The following is a 19,839-nucleotide window of genomic DNA, read 5'->3' as shown; positions in this document are numbered from 1 at the left end:
TTAAAGAAAGTGAAGACGCAGGCAACAAGGACGAGGGAGAAAAGAAAAACGCAGAAATGAGAAGCAGAGAAATGGATAAACAAAGAGAAAACGCAGCAGCAGAAGAAAAACGTAGACGGAGAGGGCTACAATTTTTTGAAGAGCTTCAAGGCAGCAGACGGTAGCCCAAAAACTTGAAAAAAAATTCCCAAAAAATTATTTCATTAAAAAGATATGCCTTTGCTTCAGATTTGTCCTCGAAAAAACTTATAAAAATCTTCACATCTAAATTTGAAACCCTCAAACTGAAAATAATTTTTGAATAATGTCCCTGGAAAATGGTATTGAGACCAGATCTTACCCTCCAAGGCCTAGATCTGGCTTCAAGTTAAACTTCTCTTTCAAATTTGCACCTGCAAAAACAAAAACAAAACACCTAGAACCCAGATATACAAAAATAAATAAAACCCAAATCAGAAAACTAAAAAAAATTACAGATCTATGCACAAAGGTGGTAGATCTATCATATATGAGGAGTATGAGTCCAACTCCGCTTCCAGATCTGATAATCTAATGCTCTTAATAGCCAGATCTTCCGATTTTCCACAAAATATTTTAAAAATAAGTTTTGAAAATTTTGGAGAGGTAATAACCCAAAAATACGCTGTAGGAAAAATAATTTAATCTTAAGATAAGTCTCGAAGCTTATGTGAAGTAGGCTCTTCAAAAAATATACGCTAAGAGTTGGCTGGTTCAACCAAGAACTATCCCCAAATGCTTAACGAAAACTTGAAAGATCTCCTACAAACACTAGATCAACCATCAAACCAAGTAGATAAATAGAACAACAATGAAATTCTGAAGAAATAGAGATACCTGCTGCTTCGATCAAAATTAAGAATGTTATCCTAGATCCAACAAATTGAATAAGATATTTGTATTCAGATTATTTTAAAGAAGTTATTGATTGATAGTTTTTACATAGCATTAAGCAAAAATTTAAAACAATGTTACCACAAATTTGTGAAGAGAAACACCACAGCAAGTTGAATCCCCAAAGACTTGCGTTAATTCAAAAAGTATACAAGATAGCTTGAGAGCTTAGTACACGCTTCAAAGATCGGATGAAAAGACAAACTAACACTAACCTCTAATTTATAAGTAAAATTTCAAACGGCTAATTCATTTGATCCCTGTCAAATTAATCTCGATCATTCATAAAGATTTAACTAATCTTTAATCATCACCGTTGAAATTATTTAATTTGAGGAAAAATCGAATTTATCATTTAATTGATTTTTAATTAACTCAAAAATAATTATTTTGAGTTAATTTCCTCAAAAAATTGACTTTGACTTAACCACCAAGGCCCAAGGGTCCAAAATTTCTTGATTTCCTCAATATTCCCTTGGTCGGGGCCTCCAAAAATTAACTTCTTTAAAACTCACGAATTTCACCTTTGGAGAAATTTATTTTACCTAAGACACAAAATTAATTAAATTTCTGCCTTAGGATTTAATTTAATTTTGCAAGAAAATTTAATTAATTGACTTGTGACGGGATTAATATTTTTTCCAACCCTCTAATATTTAACCATGGTGTCTAATTATGAGGGACCATGCACTAAATATTTTTTACATCAAGATTTTACAATTTTATACATAAAGGGGGAATACTTGTTCGCTATAGACCCTCGACATTTACCCATTTTTGCAACACAAAATATGATCCAGTAGACCAAGTAATTTTTGGCATTATGATGCACGTGTTGTACTTGATGGCAACCCACTTGTAGCATAACAACTCACTTGTATATGGTAACTAGATGAATCTACAGTTGTGTTTACAAATGTGACAAAATGCAGGAATCAGTTCAGAAGTAATGTACAATGGCAACTCTCTCATATGATAGTTCACAGTGCAGCAAGTTAACAGTAAAGAATTACAGATCAGACTACAATGAATGAAAAAAGAGAGGTATACGCAGGTTCACCTTGACCAAGTTGCGTATACACGCAGGTTCACTGAACACAAGTAGCATATACGTACACACACAGGTTCACAGAAAGAAAAGTGCGTATATCTTGGAAAACTAAGTTTTTGGTCCGAGGTATTTGGTCCAAGGTATTTTGATCCATGGTATTGGTCCAAGGTATTTGGTCCGAGGTATTGGTCCTAAATGGTTTTGGTCCATGGTATTGAGAAAGGCCTAAAACTATATAAGGAGGAGAATATCATTAGGCCAAGTGTGCAAGTATTGAATATCTAATGAAGTGTGAGATCCAGTATGCAGGTTATCGGCTTATGGTGCTTTGTTTGATTTGAACCAAAGATAAACCTTAGCGGTTTATGAGGGATAAAATCTAATGATGGATCGGGATCTTGAGGCTTGAAATGAATTATCATTATATGGTTTGATCATGTATAGTCTAGATCTGAATACTGATGCATGTGTTGTTCTGTAAATGTTATGATCTGGGTATGACTGAAGTCTGGAATAGCTGCAAAATTATGAATTAATATTTACAGACATATACGTTGGTTGGCTTTGATAAAAACGTGTATACACACTAGTTCAACACATCTAAGTAGCGTATACATTATGTAATATGATATTTGAAGTTACAAATGGATCTGACTGTTGTTGCAGAATTCTAAGTTCTGCTCTGTGTTCTAGTGACTGTTATTTGATGACAGTATATTGAATGTTCAGATTGATTGATTGTGATTTGCTTCAGTGACAATGGGCTTTCAGTGATTCAGTTATGGGTGATTCGAATATTTATGATTGAGTTTCAATGATTGGTTAATGCAGATGCATTTGATGGTTGTAGTGCAGTGGTGATTAATTTTGAGCTTCAATGTTGATAAAGGGTCCAGTATGAAAATTAGATGAAACGAGGCCTTTATGTGTATTGTTGTGTACCAAGAGCATCCAATCTAAAAATTTATGAAACGTGGTCCCTGGAGGAAGAGAAAAGATTGTAGCCTTCTGTGGGTTGGTGCCTACGTACTAGTAAACATATCGGCTAGTACACAGCTAGGGGGTTGTAGCTCCCTTCTAGTAGACGTTGGAGAACGAGAGAAGATAGTAACCTTCTATAGGTAGAAGCCTGCGTACTGGTATGATTCTGCACCAGTACAATGTTGTAAACAGATTTTCTTATTATTAAAAGAAGACAGAGACGACAGCAGCAGATGGTTTTCACCCACATTGGGTTTCCACCTTAAATCTTGGTGTTCATGTGTGTTGCTTATGTGTGATGGTTCATTCTGTTATTAATTGCACATGGTTACTCTTTAATGTTTAATAAAGTATTGATGCACAGATTAAAGATCAACATATGATGAATTAACTAAATCATTAGTTTGTTGGATATATGCTTGTTTCCTTAAACATAGATGCATGTACACATGGGTTACTTTCATTGAAGTAGCGTATATAAATTTGAGTATGAAAAAAAAAAGATTATTGACTTAACTAATATTGATTCACCCCCCCTCTCAATATTATTTCCAACGGTAATCTGTAATAAAATAATTATTCCTAAATTGTTTTTACAAAGACTCGATAAAAAAAACTAGGACTCACTTAATATCTTGTCGACAAAATCCACCCTAGCTTTGGGGTGATGTTGGAGGGAAAAACTTTGCCGATCATTTGTGTCTAGAAACATAGACGAATCAGTGAGACAAAAAACCTCCTAAGGTAGAAATCGTCATCAAAATATTATGCTTACCTAGGTTGTTACATACATGATGGTCTTACTAAAATCATTTATATGATAACCATGCAGAATGGGTTTACATATTTAACAAAACTGTCGGCTGATGATGAAATTTGACAAGCGCGAACACTCGAACATGATAGATCCCTTTTGCAAAAAAAGGGGGTGTACTGCTATGGGGTCGTTGACACAGAGTGGTCAACAGGTTGCAACCCTACAAATGGACAATAAAAGACCCGATGACTAATAAACAATTAATTAATTAATTATAGACTCAGTACAAGTCATCCCATCCTAAAATTCTTCGACCACGAAGCATAGGTAAAAAGGTGTGCTTCGAGCTAAATTCCTCATTCTTCTATGTAGCTTCATCTTCATGAAAATTTCTTCCATTTGATAAGATATTCGTTGACACATCTGAAACAAAGGACCTTAGTTCGGACATATGTCACAAGGTTCATCGAACTTCAACCTTGAGGTTCGAATTTTGGTGAACCTTAAAAAGATTTTGAGGTTCAGCGAACCTCATCGAACCTCATGGCCATTAACCAAGTCCATAGATCAAAACTCATAACCTCATGTCACAACTCAAGCTTGTAATCTATCCTTGGAGTTTCCATGTTTGCGATAGCATTATTTTTTATTGATGTTGATTTCTTAGAATTTTATCCCATATTTCATTTTTAATTTATTATATCTATACATATAGAAAAAGTATATAGATGAACCTAATGGCAAACCTTATCCGAGCCCCATTAAAAAATTCGAACTTGAACCGAACCTAATCATTGCTGAACCCAAATTCGAACCCGAACCATGTGACATTGGTTCGAACTGCCTTGAGAAATGAATACTAACTGAATACTAACTTTCCTTCTTCATTTAAAATAGGTAATTCTCTGTGTATGAATTGAAGGGGCCAACTTTTTGCTTCAAACAAGAAACACGAAAAATGTCATGCAATTTTCCCTTGTTCAGAATATCAAGCGCATATGAAACTTGATCGACTTCCTTCAAATTTGAGAAGGGCCATAAAACTTAAGCACGAGTTTATGTTTCTCGTTTTCGAGAGAGCTCTACTTGTAGGGTTGTAGTTCAACAAACACCCATCTCCTACCACAAATTCACAATAAGTTCTTCGTTTGTCATCTTGTTGTTTGATTTGATTCCTTGCTTGGTCGAGTTGATTTTTCAGAATACACAAGACCTCATCAGAAGTATAGCTAGATAATCATTTACAACAAGAACCTTGGAATTGACAACATATTCATTAATTAATGGAGGCGGATAACCATACAAAGCCTCAAAAGAGGTCATTTTTGTTGAGGTGTGCTATGTACTGTTGTACCACCATTCTACAAAATCTAACCAATTAATCCATCATGTCTGATGTTCATTCATAAAATTCCTCAAGTACCCCTAAAGGCATTTATTAACCACTTCAATCTGACCACCTATATAGGGATGGTATGAAGTGCGTGTGGTTAAGATGTCCCAACAATTCCTTCCAAAAGTTGCTAGTAAACTTGGGATCCCTAATGATACCTTAGGGAACCGATGGGGCTTAAAGATATTTTTAACATAGCTATCAGCAACTTGACTAGTTTCGGCCTTTGATGAATTTCCAATAAAGTGGGCATATTTCGTTAATCAATCGACAATTACAAATATCACATCTTTCCCTTCAAAGGTAAGAATACCCGTGATAAAATCCATAGATATTTTAGACCATTGTTTATCTGAAATGTGAAGGGATTGACGAAGACCTGGAGAAGCAATTGTTTCAAACTTTTGTAATTGAGACACGTCACATTCTGCCACATATTTCTGAATATTGATCTTCATACTCGTCCAAAAGAAGGATTGGCCTATATTGTAGTATGCTTTGAAAAACTCTTTTAAAATTTGAAGTTTGAATTTAGAAGAGTTGGGTAAACATATCATTTGTTTGTAACATAGTAGGTCATTCTCCCAAGTAAATTTATGCTTTGTTGCTAGGTTGCTTTCAACTTCCTCTATTAGCTTCCTTATCTCCAGATTTTTGACATACTCAGGTTGATCCTCTAAGATCAATCGAGGATGACTACGGAAATAGCAAATAGTGTAATGTCACTATCATGTTTTCTTGATAAGCTATCCACAACCAAGTTTTCCCTTCCCTTCTTCTAAAGAATATCAAAGTCAAAGACCTAAATTCTGCTCACCCGTTTTTGTTGTTCTAATGAATGGTTCTTTTGAGTTAGAAAATATTTCAAATTGTTGTTGTCTGTTTTCACAAGAAATTTGGTTCCCAACAAGTATTGTTTCCATTTAACTAAGGCAAGCATTATTGCCAACATTTCTTTGTAGATTTTGATTGCTCCTTTGGTTTTAATCTTCAACTTTCAAAAGCAATGGGGTGATTATCTTGCATGAGTACAGCACCTTATCCCGTTCCTAAAACATCACATTCAATGACAATTTTTTTTGTAGAAATCTGGGGCTACCAGAACAGGGGTAGATGTCATTAAGGTCTTCGTCTTTTTAAAACAAGCTTCAGTATCTTCATTCCATTTAAAAGCATCACTTTTCAATGGTGTCGTTAACGAGGCCATAATTTTATGCGTAGTTTTGAACAAATCTTCCATAATAACTAGTAAGACCTAGGAGCCCTCTTAGTGATGTGATTGTTTTGGGGTTAGGCCACTCAGAAATTATGGCAATTTATTTTAGATCTACCTTGATTCCTTCATCTGATACAGAATGGCCCAAAAATTCTCTCTCTTTATCCAAAGTTGCATTTAGATTTGTTAGCATAGAACTTATTCTCTTCTAGCAGCTATAATGTTGTCTCTACATGCTTGAGATGTAAGTTCTGGTATTTACTATAAACAAGGATATCATCGAAGAAGACAAGTACAATTTTTTATAGGTAGAGCTGGTAGTTCTAGTCAGCCACTTTCCTGCTGGCTGCTGGTACTGTCCTTCGTGCCTGCCACTGGATACTACCAGCAAGTGTTATTATATTGGCATTAGAAAAACAAGACAAGCACCTAATGAAATGAAAAAAAAAATGTGGAAAAGTCAGGTTGCATTTATGCTCCAAAAAAGATAGTGGCTCAAATCTTTTAGCCAAGACTCTCCTTCTGTGTTTCTTATTGGAGATTGCAAATAATTATCTACAAATATCTGGTTCTAACTGTTCACAAACTTTGGAACTCATAAAACACTACCATGGACTCTTTGTTTTGGCATTTAAATATAAAACAATTAAAAGATATGCACAATAACTTACTTCACTGCAATAGTAATGAAACAGAACAAAACATAATGGTGCTAAATGAAGAAGCTCATCTTTTGAAATGTAAGATTGTATCTATGCTCAGAGAAAGACATGAACTTCGATAGTCATTGCAAGTAATTATATGAAAATAGATATCTGAGTCAACCTATTTATAAAATTTGGAGTTTATCAAACACTACCACAAAACATTGCCTTGGCATTTTAGAATAATTAAAAGAACTGCATGATAACTTCATTTCCAGCAATAATAATGCAACATAGCACTCAATAAAGGACCTTATCTTCTGTGGAGTTTTGTTGCCCCATCACATATAATAGTGTGTCCCCCTCCGTCATCTGAACAGCCAGACTCTAGAAATATGTACAATCTAGATTTATTCATATGTTTTCAAGACTGCCCTGAGAATGTCAGTTAGTATCTCATATGTTGAAGAATGATAACTTTGATCTTAGCACTTCAAGTTTGCTTGTTCTCAGAAGAGTGTACCATGTTCAGTTAATCACTTCTGCTACAGCAAATTCAAGACGACTGAACTTGTTCCATGTTTGCTCGTAGAAAATTTGAACCAGTAAGTTATATCGGAAGCAGCTCAGAAATAAGGATCCTAAAAATCATGTGGTCAGGTTCAGAACACATTTCAGACCGAAACAAATTTAATACATTATTTTTTGACGACTAAAACACCCCCAATAACAAATTCACGTTTACACTTTCTAGACTTCATGCATTGAACAGTCATTATGTGGTTTTCAATTTTCCATAATGTTGCATAAATAAACCATATATGGTCCACCTTCCAATTTGAATTTCAAAAAGGCTCCTCCTTCGGTCTGTTAGATTCCAGAAATTTCATTTATGCTTCAAACAATATTTTAGGTTAAAGCATTCCTTCCCCATCTGCTGATGGAGTTACTAATCTTATGCTCATCACGGGATTCATGGTCTTAATATGGTCCCCCATCTCACTTTTTTCATGCCATTGATAGCATTCGAAGACATAGCTAAAGCAAAAGATTAACATGTGGCAGAAAAGAACTGAAAAGGATGAAATTTTCCATAAGAAAACAATAAACATTTGTTGCATATCCCTTGCAAAAGTATCTTTTCAGTGCTTAAATGTTTTAAATTGACAAGGTGTTAAAAAATGCTGTTCCATGCTCACAGCAGCTGCTTTATGCAGCCCATTTTCTGGAATAAAATGCCAACTACATATCGTCATATTAATAGTCAAAGGGAGGCATTTTATTTTAAAAAATGGTGTCCAGACTTCAGAACGCAAAAGGTAAACTTTTGAGATTTAAACCATTGCAAATGCTTGATTGATTATATCTCTTTTCATATAATGTGTATAACTATTGAAACTTTCAACCATACTTCAAATTGATACAACAAATCTATGAGGATCAATGTCGAGAAAAATGAAACAAATGTCTGCAAAATCACCAATAATGTTTTATAATTTGAATACTTTAGCTCATTTTTCCTTACTGCCACATTTAAGATATCCTGTAAGATATATACCTTAATATAGCATAATTGGAAATAGTGAACTATGCTAAGTGAATTGAATTTCAGATATTGCTTTAATTTAAATTTCCATGTTAAGAAATAATGGGAAAACAACAAAGAAGTACTGTGCTAAGTGATAACACATCAGGAAGGTTAAATCTGCAGTCCAATTTATGCCCCATAACCAAGCTGTTGTACATAAATTTTTCTTAAAGAATTATGATGTGTATTTAAATTAAATGATCATAATTTTCATAGATAACTATATCTTTTTCAAATTTAGACCAGTACAGAAATGTCATATCGAGCATATCAATACGCTTCACTAAGAGGAGAAGAAAACATGTGTGATGCAAACAATGGACAAATCTGCAAATTGGAATATATGTAAAAATAGTAAAACTAGACACTAGTAAGAGCGAATCCATATTACCAAAACTAATCTTAGGACTGTTTAAATATTCAAAACTAAAAATAGCAAAGCCGTATTCATAAAAATATCAAAATCTAAATTTAGCCAGGGCAATAAGTCATTCCAACATCACCAAATATGAACAGAGTTAGACTAATATGTATCTGAGCTTCATACGGTCATATGTTGGATTCTCGACCTGGAAACTAGGAAAATGAAAAGAAGAAAGATGGAAGAGATTGAGAAAGGACACATGCCATGCTACCTGTTGATTGAAATCGAGTTTATGTGATAATCATGAGCATGACTGTACACCCTACGACATTTGGCCACGGGTGTCATTTCACTGGTAGCTACCTATTCAAATAAAAGGTTTCAACAAATTAGCTTTTTGGGCCCATGCTAAATAAACTGCATTCACAGTTGCACCAACCATAGAATATGACACACTACAGAGTTCCTTCATATTGGCTTCAAAGTAGCCATTCAAACATGTTTGTTTTCAAAAGAAACACATCCTAAGAAAACACCAAAAGCAAAATGATGTAAGCGGTGCTTCTGATAGCTTCCCTGCACATAAGATAACTAGCATTCTTCTAGAGTATATAAAATTAAGATATGGAAGGAATATAGGTACAACTACCATGGGCAATCGGAGTGAAGGAATGGACCCCAGAGGAATTACAAAGTCATTGCCCAGAGATCTACTCATCAACTGAGAAGAAATGCCATTAGAAGCAGGAATTGTCCTTGGAGTTGCCCCAGGAATATTTCTGACTAAACTTCCATTTTCCAAGCGTGTTGAGGAGCCTGCATTCATTTCACATACTTTTCTGATCTTCTTGTCCTGAACCTGTTCCACCAAATTTGACACTGTAACCATAATAAAATAAAACATTGCCAAACAAGTTTAAATTGAGTGGCAATAAAAATAACAAATAGCAGACTCTACCAATGAAATTTATTTCCAGTGTCCTGTCCAAATGCTTAACTGGATAAATTTAATCAATAATGATGAATCCATAGTCATTCAAAAAAGAGTAACCTTAAAGCAGTCTTCCTAGAGGGACACATCCTAGGGATTAGGGTATGCTTCCTTTGCACACCAGATGGGGGAGATGGAGTGGGGATTCAGATGTTTCCCAGAACCCCTTTTTTAGGGGAGACCCACTACATCCCAGGGACCTCCCCTTAAAAAGGGGATGCTTGGGCATTCCCAATCAAAACAGAAAGTATGATCGTCCCTTAAAGTAGCAACCATATTTAAAAATAAATAAAAGCCCTACTTGTTTACACTAACACATACTTGTATGCCCCACCAACAGTCATAAACCAAACCATACTTGTAAGCCACAGTAAAAATCTTAACCTAACATGCACAAGTCATGATTACAATTAATCTCCTGGTGATCTATCCATCTACCATTGCCTTTTTAGATTGCCTATTAATGTAGAAAATCAAACATTCACCTATTTCATGATTCATTAATTCAAATGCCTAAATGGGTGTCAGATTGGCCATGCTGTTGTTTGTAACTTTTTTGAATGAATCAGACACACACTGTAACCTGGAACGTGGAAACAGGTATGAATTTCTGAACTGGTGTGGATTTCCCATGTACCTTTTTTTGGACAAAACAGTAGATAGAGGGGTTTTAGAAATGGCACTTTCAAATTTTAGGAAACAAGAAAGTCGCACACAAACAATGGACATTCTTCTCTCTTTCACTAATAACAGAAATAAAATGGTATTGAAAACATTCTAATTTAAAGAATTAAGTACCTTCCATAGTTTTATGGTTTTATCATTGGTAGAAAGGAGAAACAAGGCACCATTTGCTGCTGCACACCACCTGATCTTATTTATTTTCTCCTCTATCTCCAAGCTCTTCAGATAATCAAACTGTCAATAGCAAGCACACATTCAGTTCATTCTCTGATTGCCATACTCTGGAAGACATGTGACTCATTGTTCAGCTTGCCAGGAAATGGAAAAAAAGTTGAAATATACCTCAGGCTCATGGCTCTGAAATTCTGTCTTATACCGATATTCAGGATGTTTAGGTACTGGACCTTCTCCTCTTTCGAGCTCTCTTTGAGAATGTGGCTACAGGTAATTTTGTAAGGAAAATAAAATTAAAGAGCTTTTGGAGATAAGCATCACAAACATGAATGAACAAGAAAAATAATGTCTTAGAGGAATAATATCTTTGAATATGGCATAAAGGGGTGTTGATGTAAACCAAGGACCAAAGTTCAATGATCCACTATTCATTTGAATAAAATGAACAAGATAAGAGTGATAAGCATAGAATTTAAAATATAAATGTGCCATTAATGCATTATCAAACTTACATCCTTTTCATCTATCCTTTCAAAAAGTACAACACGACCACCACGATCTCCCGTAGCCAAATGCTCGCCACTCTTATCAAACTCAATTGCCGAGATGATATCAACTAATTCAAAATAAATATGCCATCAAAAACATTTATCAAGACACAGTATAGCTGGAAAATCTTACATAAAATTAGCATTTATTTCTAGTTGATTGTGATGCCGACCAAAACATCCATTCCTCTAGGCTCTAACGAGTAGAAAACCAGGTCCAAAAAAATAACATGGAGGTAGAGAAGAAAAACAAGATAGCTTATGTATTCCACTTTGATCTTCAAGCCATTTTCTTCAAACTGCAAAAACTTAAAACTACTCAAATCTCATATTCTTGTCTATCCCATAGTTGAATTCTGCATTCGCAAAAGGTGTTCATAAGGCACGTATGATGCTAAATCTTTTACAGACTGAAAGCAGGGTTTGGGATGCCAATCCCCAATCTTGGAAACAGGTACAAGTTTCAAAAACAGGAATGCCTAGCAATGTGACACCAGCTTCCCCCCTTCCCCACCCTGGCAAAACGGGTACATCAGTGGAAACACAGTATATAAAAATACAAATTAATAAATATATATATTTGTGTATCATTCTTGTTTTCTGGTATATATATATATATATATATATATATATTACCAGAAAACAAGAATGATACACAAAAATGGCATTTTAGAAGGGAACGTGTCTATATTAAGTTTTAACTCCCATAGATTATTACATTATACACAAATTCAAAGGCATTTTTTATAGATGAGGCAGTACAGAAACTTGGGGCATTTTACTTTGAATCAGATAGCTGATCCTCTGATCGCTGATATTTGGCTCCAACGATGGAAGACAGCAGAGGGGGAGAAGGCAGATTCTTTAAGGGATTTCTAGATGAGTTAAAGAGAAGTCACGTCAAGCTGTGTGGAGATTAAGATGCAGTGGTTTGGGTTAAAGTTAAGGTAGCTGAGTATTATACAGACGGACTCACGTCAAGCTGTGTGGAGATTAAGATGCAGTGGTGCGGGTTAAAGTTAAGGTAGCTGAGTATTATACAGCCGGACTAGGGTACAGACCTATGCAGGAACCAGTGACACAGGAGAGATGCTGGTGGTGGTCCAAAATTTGGCAAGTCAAATTTCCAAAGAAGACAAACGTTTTCGTGTGGTTAGTACTGAGGAATAGAGCCCATGCCTGCGAATAAGTACAGAAAGGAACAAACATGGATCAAGCATTTGTATTCTGTGTAAGAGGGCTCAGAAACATATCTCACATTTATTTATTCAGTGCTAATTTGCCCAGCATGTCTGGAAAGATCTAGATCAGTGGATTAGCATCTCAAATATATGGCAGCGTAACAATCTTGATGTTTGCTACAAATGGTGGTTTCAAAATCAGGCCTGAAAGATTACAGAGCCCTCCCTTTCCTGACTATTTGGGGAATCTGGTTAGCTCATAATGCTTTGCTATTAGAGGAAAGACAGTTGCAAACATTCCAAGTCTATGCACAAATTTGTGCAATACTTAAATATTGTTGAATGGCCATAAAAGCGCCTATCACCAGACAGATTAGTGACAATAATTTTCGAGTCTATCCCTTGGAGATATTTTCATGGGGTATGCCAAAACATCAGCAATAGTGGAGGCTCATTATATCTCTCTCTGAGAATCACCATTACAAATTCAAAGCCAATCTGTGCAACGGGATGAATAATTTGACTGAGTTTATGGCTGCTCAATCTCTTTTGAAGCTGGCACTGGAAGAGGAGGCTCACTCCTTAACAGTATATAAGGACTCGATGACGGTGATTAAGTAAATAGGCAATGAACGAGCAATACACAGTATTACTTTAAAGGTGTTGGCAGAGCAACTAAAGGAGAATACTCAGCAAATCACTAAGATCACTTTTATTCATGTATACAGAGTGTTCAATTCTAAGACAGACACATTATCCAAGGAGGGTCTTCTTTTGAGAGCTGATCAATTATTTCTGCAGGAGTACCTGGATTGAGTTGTAGGTGAGTCCCGGCACTCTGTTTAGTGGTCTTGCTGATTATCTAGTAGTGTTTATTATTGTATTTTGTCAGAGGTTATGAGATAATATGCAACACTTTGTAGCTTATAAGCTAGAAGACTGTACCTTTAGAACCATATCGATTCTTTGCAAACTATTTATTTTAGAATTTTGGAATGTTGAATTTAAAACAGTTGTTTTAGGATAGTATAGTGATAGTGAACTTTTTACAGTTATTATGAAATTTCTGAGATATGTCACTGAATATCTTCAGAGTTTTGTAAAATGACACCTGCATATGAAGAAGGTGTTTAGCATTCTTATTTGAAATAAAAAAATGTGCTTTTTTTCTTGGAAACCAAAAATAACAAAAAAACAAAAAGCTATACATCCAAATTTCAAAATTAACCTTTATAGAAGAGGCTATACATCTAAAATCAGCCTTTACATGTGAGGCTATATGTGCCAAAATAAAACATGAGGTAAAGCCTAATGCATATCCATCTCAAAATTCATTGTCATCAATAAAAGTAGAACAAGATGCCTGTTCTGCAGAATGAGAGTCGATTGGAAAAAGAGGGAGCTCCACTTCCACCTGCACCATCACCAATGTCAGAGCAGCAAAAGAAAGTTCCAAGGCTGAGCATTCTGGACCCACAACCCGGTGTTTATGAAACCCACTTGAATACTCTTCACCTCTATGAAACACAATACAGGTTCATGGAAGAGGTTTCTTACAGAAAAAGAGAGGCTGTTAAGATTTTTAGAGGATCTCTATTTCTTTCCAAGTGAATATAAAAATTTATTAAGTCTGAACGAATTAGAGGTTAATTTGTCTTCAATTTCCATAGATTAGGGATTTTGGACTTCTTATGCCCCTCATAAGCACTTGGCAGGGCCCAAACAACTTTAAATCACACCAAAATGTGGAAATTTCATGCCAAAATGGACTAGAAATGCCCTAAGCCATAGTATATGGAGTTTCCAAATGATGAAACATCGTACAGTATGGCTCGGGACATTTCCTAACCTTTTCATACACATTTCGGTGGGTTTTTGGTACCGTTATAAGGGTTGGTTGGGTACTTCTCTCTACCATACTTGTATTGCTTCATGGCATAGTCACAAAAATGGACAGATTGCTTGCTGGCAACATTTCCTTTTCACTCTCTATCACATTTGCTCAGTTACTCTATGTCACCAGGGGAGGCATCTCCCCATCCCAAGGGAAGTGTTTCACATCTCGAGTTCAAGAAAGCCCTCTCCCTATCCCAAGGAATGTGTCTCACATCTTGAGTGCAGGAAAGCACCCTCCCTATCCCAAGGGATGTGTCTCACATCCTGAGTGCAAGAAACCGCCCCCAACCAAGCTCGAGAAAATGTCCCCTTGAAAAAAATCCAAAATTATGATTTTATGATCTAGTGACATGCCTAGTATTCTCTATTTAAGGCCTAATCTGTGTCAATTTGCATTTTCATGCCCTGTGATCTATTACATGAATATGTCCAGAATGTTATATTCTAAGAGTCTAATCCTTTTACAGGGATTTGTTAGTGGTAGCCAGCAGTACATATATAACAAAATAATTCCTCGGTTTACAGCTGTATTCAGATTTTTGGTTTTCTCAGTTAGTGCTCATTTTCAGGTTTAGATTTTCACTTTCACTCTTCTTAATTGCAATTTCCACATCATTCGTGAAAAAATCATACTATTTCATGTTTTATTTTTTTCTGACTCACATATATCTCAGCCTTTTTTGCTAATTTCATTTTTTTCATATATATAAAAAAAATTGTATGAGAAGCACTTGCAACTCCCATGCCCTAATTTCAAAATGTGGCATTTCCATAGCCATGTACCCTGGCAACTTGAGAATCAACAATTTTTTTGCAGTTCAAAAAACTGTCAATGGGGGTCAGCTTGGGTGGTAAACGCAGATTGTTGATTGCCACCCCACCCAGGTTCAATCCTCTGTACATGATTGCCTTTAATGGACTGGTGCGCTTCCGCTCAGGACAGATTTTTGCTTATCCCTCATGGGCTGAACCAGCTCTGTAAGGAGCTGCCTCAAAGTAGATGGAGCCAGGTGCAATCCCTGGGTGACTTTAATGGAATAGAAACCCCACAGTCACAATTGCTTAGCCAAGAATACTGTTCGCAAGTCAAGCCAGGTACAATTCCTACCGCTCAAGAAGCATCTGAACAAAAAAAGTATTGGAAAACCAGGAGTCAAAACAGAGAGGAAAAGAATATAAATAAATATACTGCTAACAGGGTTTCGGATCACTAGTCAGGTCAATGCACTGTTAAGCCATCCATCAGGGTTCCCTTCTCGCCATGTTCAGCCTTAGTGTGGCAAAAATTAGCGTTTAATCAGCCAGTCAATCTCTTTCTAGGAAATCGGCGGAAAAAATCACCCAAAAATCAGCCTGCTGTAAAACTCGCCAAGTAAAAGAGTTTTGGATCACTAGTCAGGCCAATGCACTACTAAGCCATCCACCAGGGTTCCCTTCTCACCATCCTCAGCCTTAGTGTGGTAAAAATTGGCGTTTAATCAGCCAGTCAATCTCTGTCTGAGAAATTGGCGGAAAAAATCACCTGAAAATCAACCTGCTGTAAAACTCACCAAGTTTTTCAAAATATTGTGGAAACTCCGAAGTTTTTAGCAAAACATTAATAGTCAAGCGTCAGCATCGTTCCAAAAGCAAATTATTCCCTCGTTTTTCCATTTTGTGCTTGTCAATATCGATCAAATTTATGCATTTTTGCCCTTATTTGCTTGCTGATTTAGTCGAGAAAAATATGAAATTTCTGTAATTTTTATTGCTCTGCGACTCCTTAGCGCTTTTTCGATTTGGTCCAGATATTTTTTCCAATCTTCATTTCCCAGACCCTTGCAAGTCTAATTTTCACAACAATGGTATGCCCCAACATGAAAGACATGTAAAAAACAGGAGAGACCAGGCGCAGGTCCTCCAAAACTTTCTAAAATATGTACCCCTCAGACCGGGCCCCTAAATCGATGGAAGTCTCTGATATGCAGTGCAGCCACCAAACTCCGGAAGTGTCTTTTGAAGTAATTTCTAATAAACAAACAAAAAATATATACATAGAATAATTTCTGAAGAGTTTCTGCACGGGATGGATCAAGATAGTAGAGGACGTGGTCTCTGGACCACCGTAGCCAGCAACAATCCTACACTGCAACAGTTGTTCAAAACAGAGTTTCATTGAAATAAACAACTCAAAAGTCAAAACCACTTACACATAGATATGGATCCTTAACAAAAAAAACCTAACAGCGATCTTCGGCAACTTAATATCATATACTCTAAGATCACAGACTTACACTGTTAACACACTGCAACGAGGTCCGATAGACAATACAAGTCTTAATCCACCATAACTCGATCTTCAATTCAACAATTTCATAAAGTGAACCAGTGCATTCACTGGCCACCAAGGCCGAGGCCCCGACTGGGCAAGCGGGTAATAACTCCATGAGAATTGAACCGATGACACTGGGAGGTAAACCTAATGCTATTTTTTTCAGTATGCCCTGTATGTAAATATTATAGGAAACATTTTCTTCCCAAAAATAAAACTACCGTGAAAAGAACAGAACCGGACCTTACAGTCAGGCACACTTTGCAGTAACCCGCCTCCCCAATGTTAATAAAATTAGTTTTCCAGCATATTAAATATCAAGTACTAGGTTCGACTTAAAGTGCAAAAATCTTCAAATGCAGTAAGCTAACAAAGCCATTAACAGCTTTCATCTGATAAATTTTGGTCAATTTACTCTTGGCGAGCTCTACCCGATAACCTGAAGCTTGACCTTCATTAATCAAACCCCCGAGGTATTTATCAGCTGAGTAAGCGGGAACAGAGGGTGTAAATGGACACAGCTGAGAGCAATTAAAATTAAATTTAACGGTATTTGTTTCCTTACCCTCTTGAATCTCTTCTCCCGCCGCTCGCTCGCCGAAAACCTGCGAGAACTTCCACTCGAGGGAAGCTCCTCCTCCTCCCCCGCCCGGGATCATCACTGCTGATACTCAACAGAGAATGGCTAATTATGATTAGTACTGTTGGGCGGTGGTGTCGGCGTATTGCTATCCGCGACCCCTGGTCACATGGAAGCAGATTTCTGCGATGGTTCTCTGGATAAATAAGCCTCTCATGATGCTGATGGTGGCTCCGATCACCAGTCACAGGGCTGGGCCATGTAGTTCGAGATACAGGGGTCGCAGCGGCGAGGACGGACGGAAAAAGAAAAAAAGGAAAAATATAAAAATAATAATAAAGGATGAAGGAATTAGAGAGATAATAAACGTACAAGGCAAGTAAATAACGAAGTTTTATGAAATTTAAGCGAAGAATGGTAAAATCCAAGGACCGCTGCCCGCGCAAACCCGGGCAGCTTGTAGATTTTCTACTATCTAGATCTGCCTCTGTTTTTCCTGTTTGTTTTTTTCTGTAAGCATAGAAAAAGTATGTGGTGTACTTTCATTCCATTGAAACTTTATATTTTTTAATTATATGCTTCAAAAAATTATATATTTTAATTTAATTTTATAAATGTGTAATGAATAATTTATGTAAAGTTAAGTTAATGGGTAAAAGAAAATAGATAAAAGGTTAAATCGAAATAAATGTTTAGTATCTTTACTAATTTATTTCTCTAATGTCCCTAAGGAATCAAGTTGAGTTCCTGAGGTGGTAGTGGTTGAGGATATAAACTTTGAAATTGTTTGGGGCTATTTTTATTGAGCATGCCCTCAATGAGGAAGGTGGGGGTGGAGGGCTGGTTTTTTACTTCAACCAAGTTTATTATTTAAAATCAAAAATAGGTTTGAGAAGGGGATAAATAATTTTGCAAAGATTTTATTTTTTAATTTTAAATTACTTTTGTGTTAGGGTGTGGAGATGAGATGCAATTTTTATAAATTTTTGGAGATTTTTTAAATGTGATAAATTGGTTCAATATTGTTGAGAGATGCCACAATCATATTTTATGGCTTATTTTAGAAAAAATGTTCAACTAAAATTATCTTTTGACTTTTTTCTTGTTGCCATATATACATGGAAAGTCTTAGACACCTAATCTAAAGAGGTTGTTAGACACATCAGATCTTTTGGCATATTAGTAAATCCAAGGGTAAGTAAGCACCGGTCTTTTTTGGGCATCTGATGATATGCATATTACATGTTCATCTATGTTTCTTTTTGTTTTTTGGACATATCTTTTAGGTTGCAAATTATTTATATATTATTGCAGAAGGCACTACTCTGGTCATATGTATAGATTAGACTACTAGCTCTTTTATGACTACTGGATAGACTTAATTTTTTTGTGACTATTTGGGCTAGGGGTTTATCTTCTTAAAGCACCAAGAGTGAAATGCTTCAAGCATGTACTCATGTAACTTTTTATATATCTTAATAAAAGGTTACTATTTTTCTACAATGAACAAAAAAGTTATTAATTTATAGTATTAAAGGAAGTGAAATTGAAATTAAAGTGAGTAGTATGATTTATTTATGCTATTATAGTTAAATGTTATTAGAAATATATGATGTTATTGTAGATAATTTTAATGATGATTATAAAGGATATTTTTTTTTTTTGAAAATAGTTGTTTAGTTTACTTCAATTATTTTTTCTTAGAATAAAATTTAAAATTAATTCTAAATAATTAAGATTTTTTTTCTTTTTACTAACCAAGTATTTAACAACCTAAAATCTAGATACATCCATTAAAATTCAAATTTACTCCCTTATAAACCATTGAGAAATTACATTTATTAATAATTAGAAATAATAATCCTCATTAAATTATAAATTATTTTTTAAAGAAAATTTACTTCATTCATATTTTGAAAATTCAAATTACTTAAATGTATTCATATTTTGAAAATTCAATGGGCGAAAATATTTATTAAAAAAAAATTGAGTTTTTCAATTTACTAAAAAAACTTCTAATTAAAAACATGAGTTTTGTAATAAGTTATAATAATAGATAAATAATATTTCCCAAAAAAATAAAAATATTTAAAATTCTTAATTTAAAAAAATAAATTAAGTTATTATTATTAATATAATATTTGAGGAGTTCTCTGCTGAGGTGGTGACTGACTTGAGAAGCACGTTGTTTTACTGGTGTGCCTCTGGAGGCAGTGTGAGTAGTGGGGTTTGAACCTATGGTCCGTTGGTGGATAGTCCAAGCGAGAGGGAATCCTACAAGTTTCTGAGGAAGATGTAGTAATGGGGCAATTTCTCTTAACCCAGTATGGTTGGTATTTTGGGGCTTGTTGGGCACCTGGCCGTTCAAGGTGTGTGTGTCTAGAGTGGGGTTGGGTAGCAACAAACGAAGCTGATGATGGTCCTTCGCTTAGAGGTATTATTGCACCATGTTTTATTTGTATCCTGTGATGTCAATATTTCTGTTACCGAGGTTTCTGGGCTCGTCTCATCTCTTGGGGAGAGCCTGTTTTTTTGCTAGGGCCAGAGCATGAGCAATACAATGTGCTT

General features: G+C 35.5%; 1 protein-coding gene across 5 annotated transcripts in view; it reads right to left on the bottom strand.

The window, feature by feature from the left end:
• Nucleotides 1-17,620, bottom strand: part of LOC149247221 (serine/threonine protein phosphatase 2A 55 kDa regulatory subunit B beta isoform-like) — a 123,076-nt gene extending 105,456 nt beyond the window's left edge. The window contains exons 1-6 of one of the 5 annotated variants that reach the window (XM_089458154.1): nucleotides 17,257-17,620; nucleotides 11,268-11,371; nucleotides 10,924-11,019; nucleotides 10,696-10,815; nucleotides 9,553-9,765; nucleotides 9,178-9,269 (exon numbers count right to left, since the gene is read on the bottom strand). In XM_089458154.1, the coding sequence (XP_089314280.1) occupies nucleotides 9,178-9,269; nucleotides 9,553-9,765; nucleotides 10,696-10,815; nucleotides 10,924-11,019; nucleotides 11,268-11,371; nucleotides 17,257-17,350 (719 nt within the window). In that variant the 5' untranslated portion in view covers nucleotides 17,351-17,620. The remainder of the gene's footprint in view (nucleotides 1-9,177; nucleotides 9,270-9,552; nucleotides 9,766-10,695; nucleotides 10,816-10,923; nucleotides 11,020-11,267; nucleotides 11,372-17,256) is intronic. The other 4 variants (XM_089458152.1, XM_089458150.1, XM_089458153.1 and 1 more) reach the window with 4 other exon arrangements.
• Nucleotides 17,621-19,839: the final 2,219 nt, after the last annotated feature.

The sequence above is a fragment of the Pinus tabuliformis genome, chromosome 7 (assembly GCF_031772625.1).
Source record: "Pinus tabuliformis cultivar Carrire ecotype Pingquan chromosome 7, CPIR1, whole genome shotgun sequence".
Taxonomy (NCBI): domain Eukaryota; kingdom Viridiplantae; phylum Streptophyta; class Pinopsida; order Pinales; family Pinaceae; genus Pinus; species Pinus tabuliformis.
Note: the sequence above shows the minus strand (reverse complement) of the source record. Positions and strands in the feature narration are given on the sequence as shown.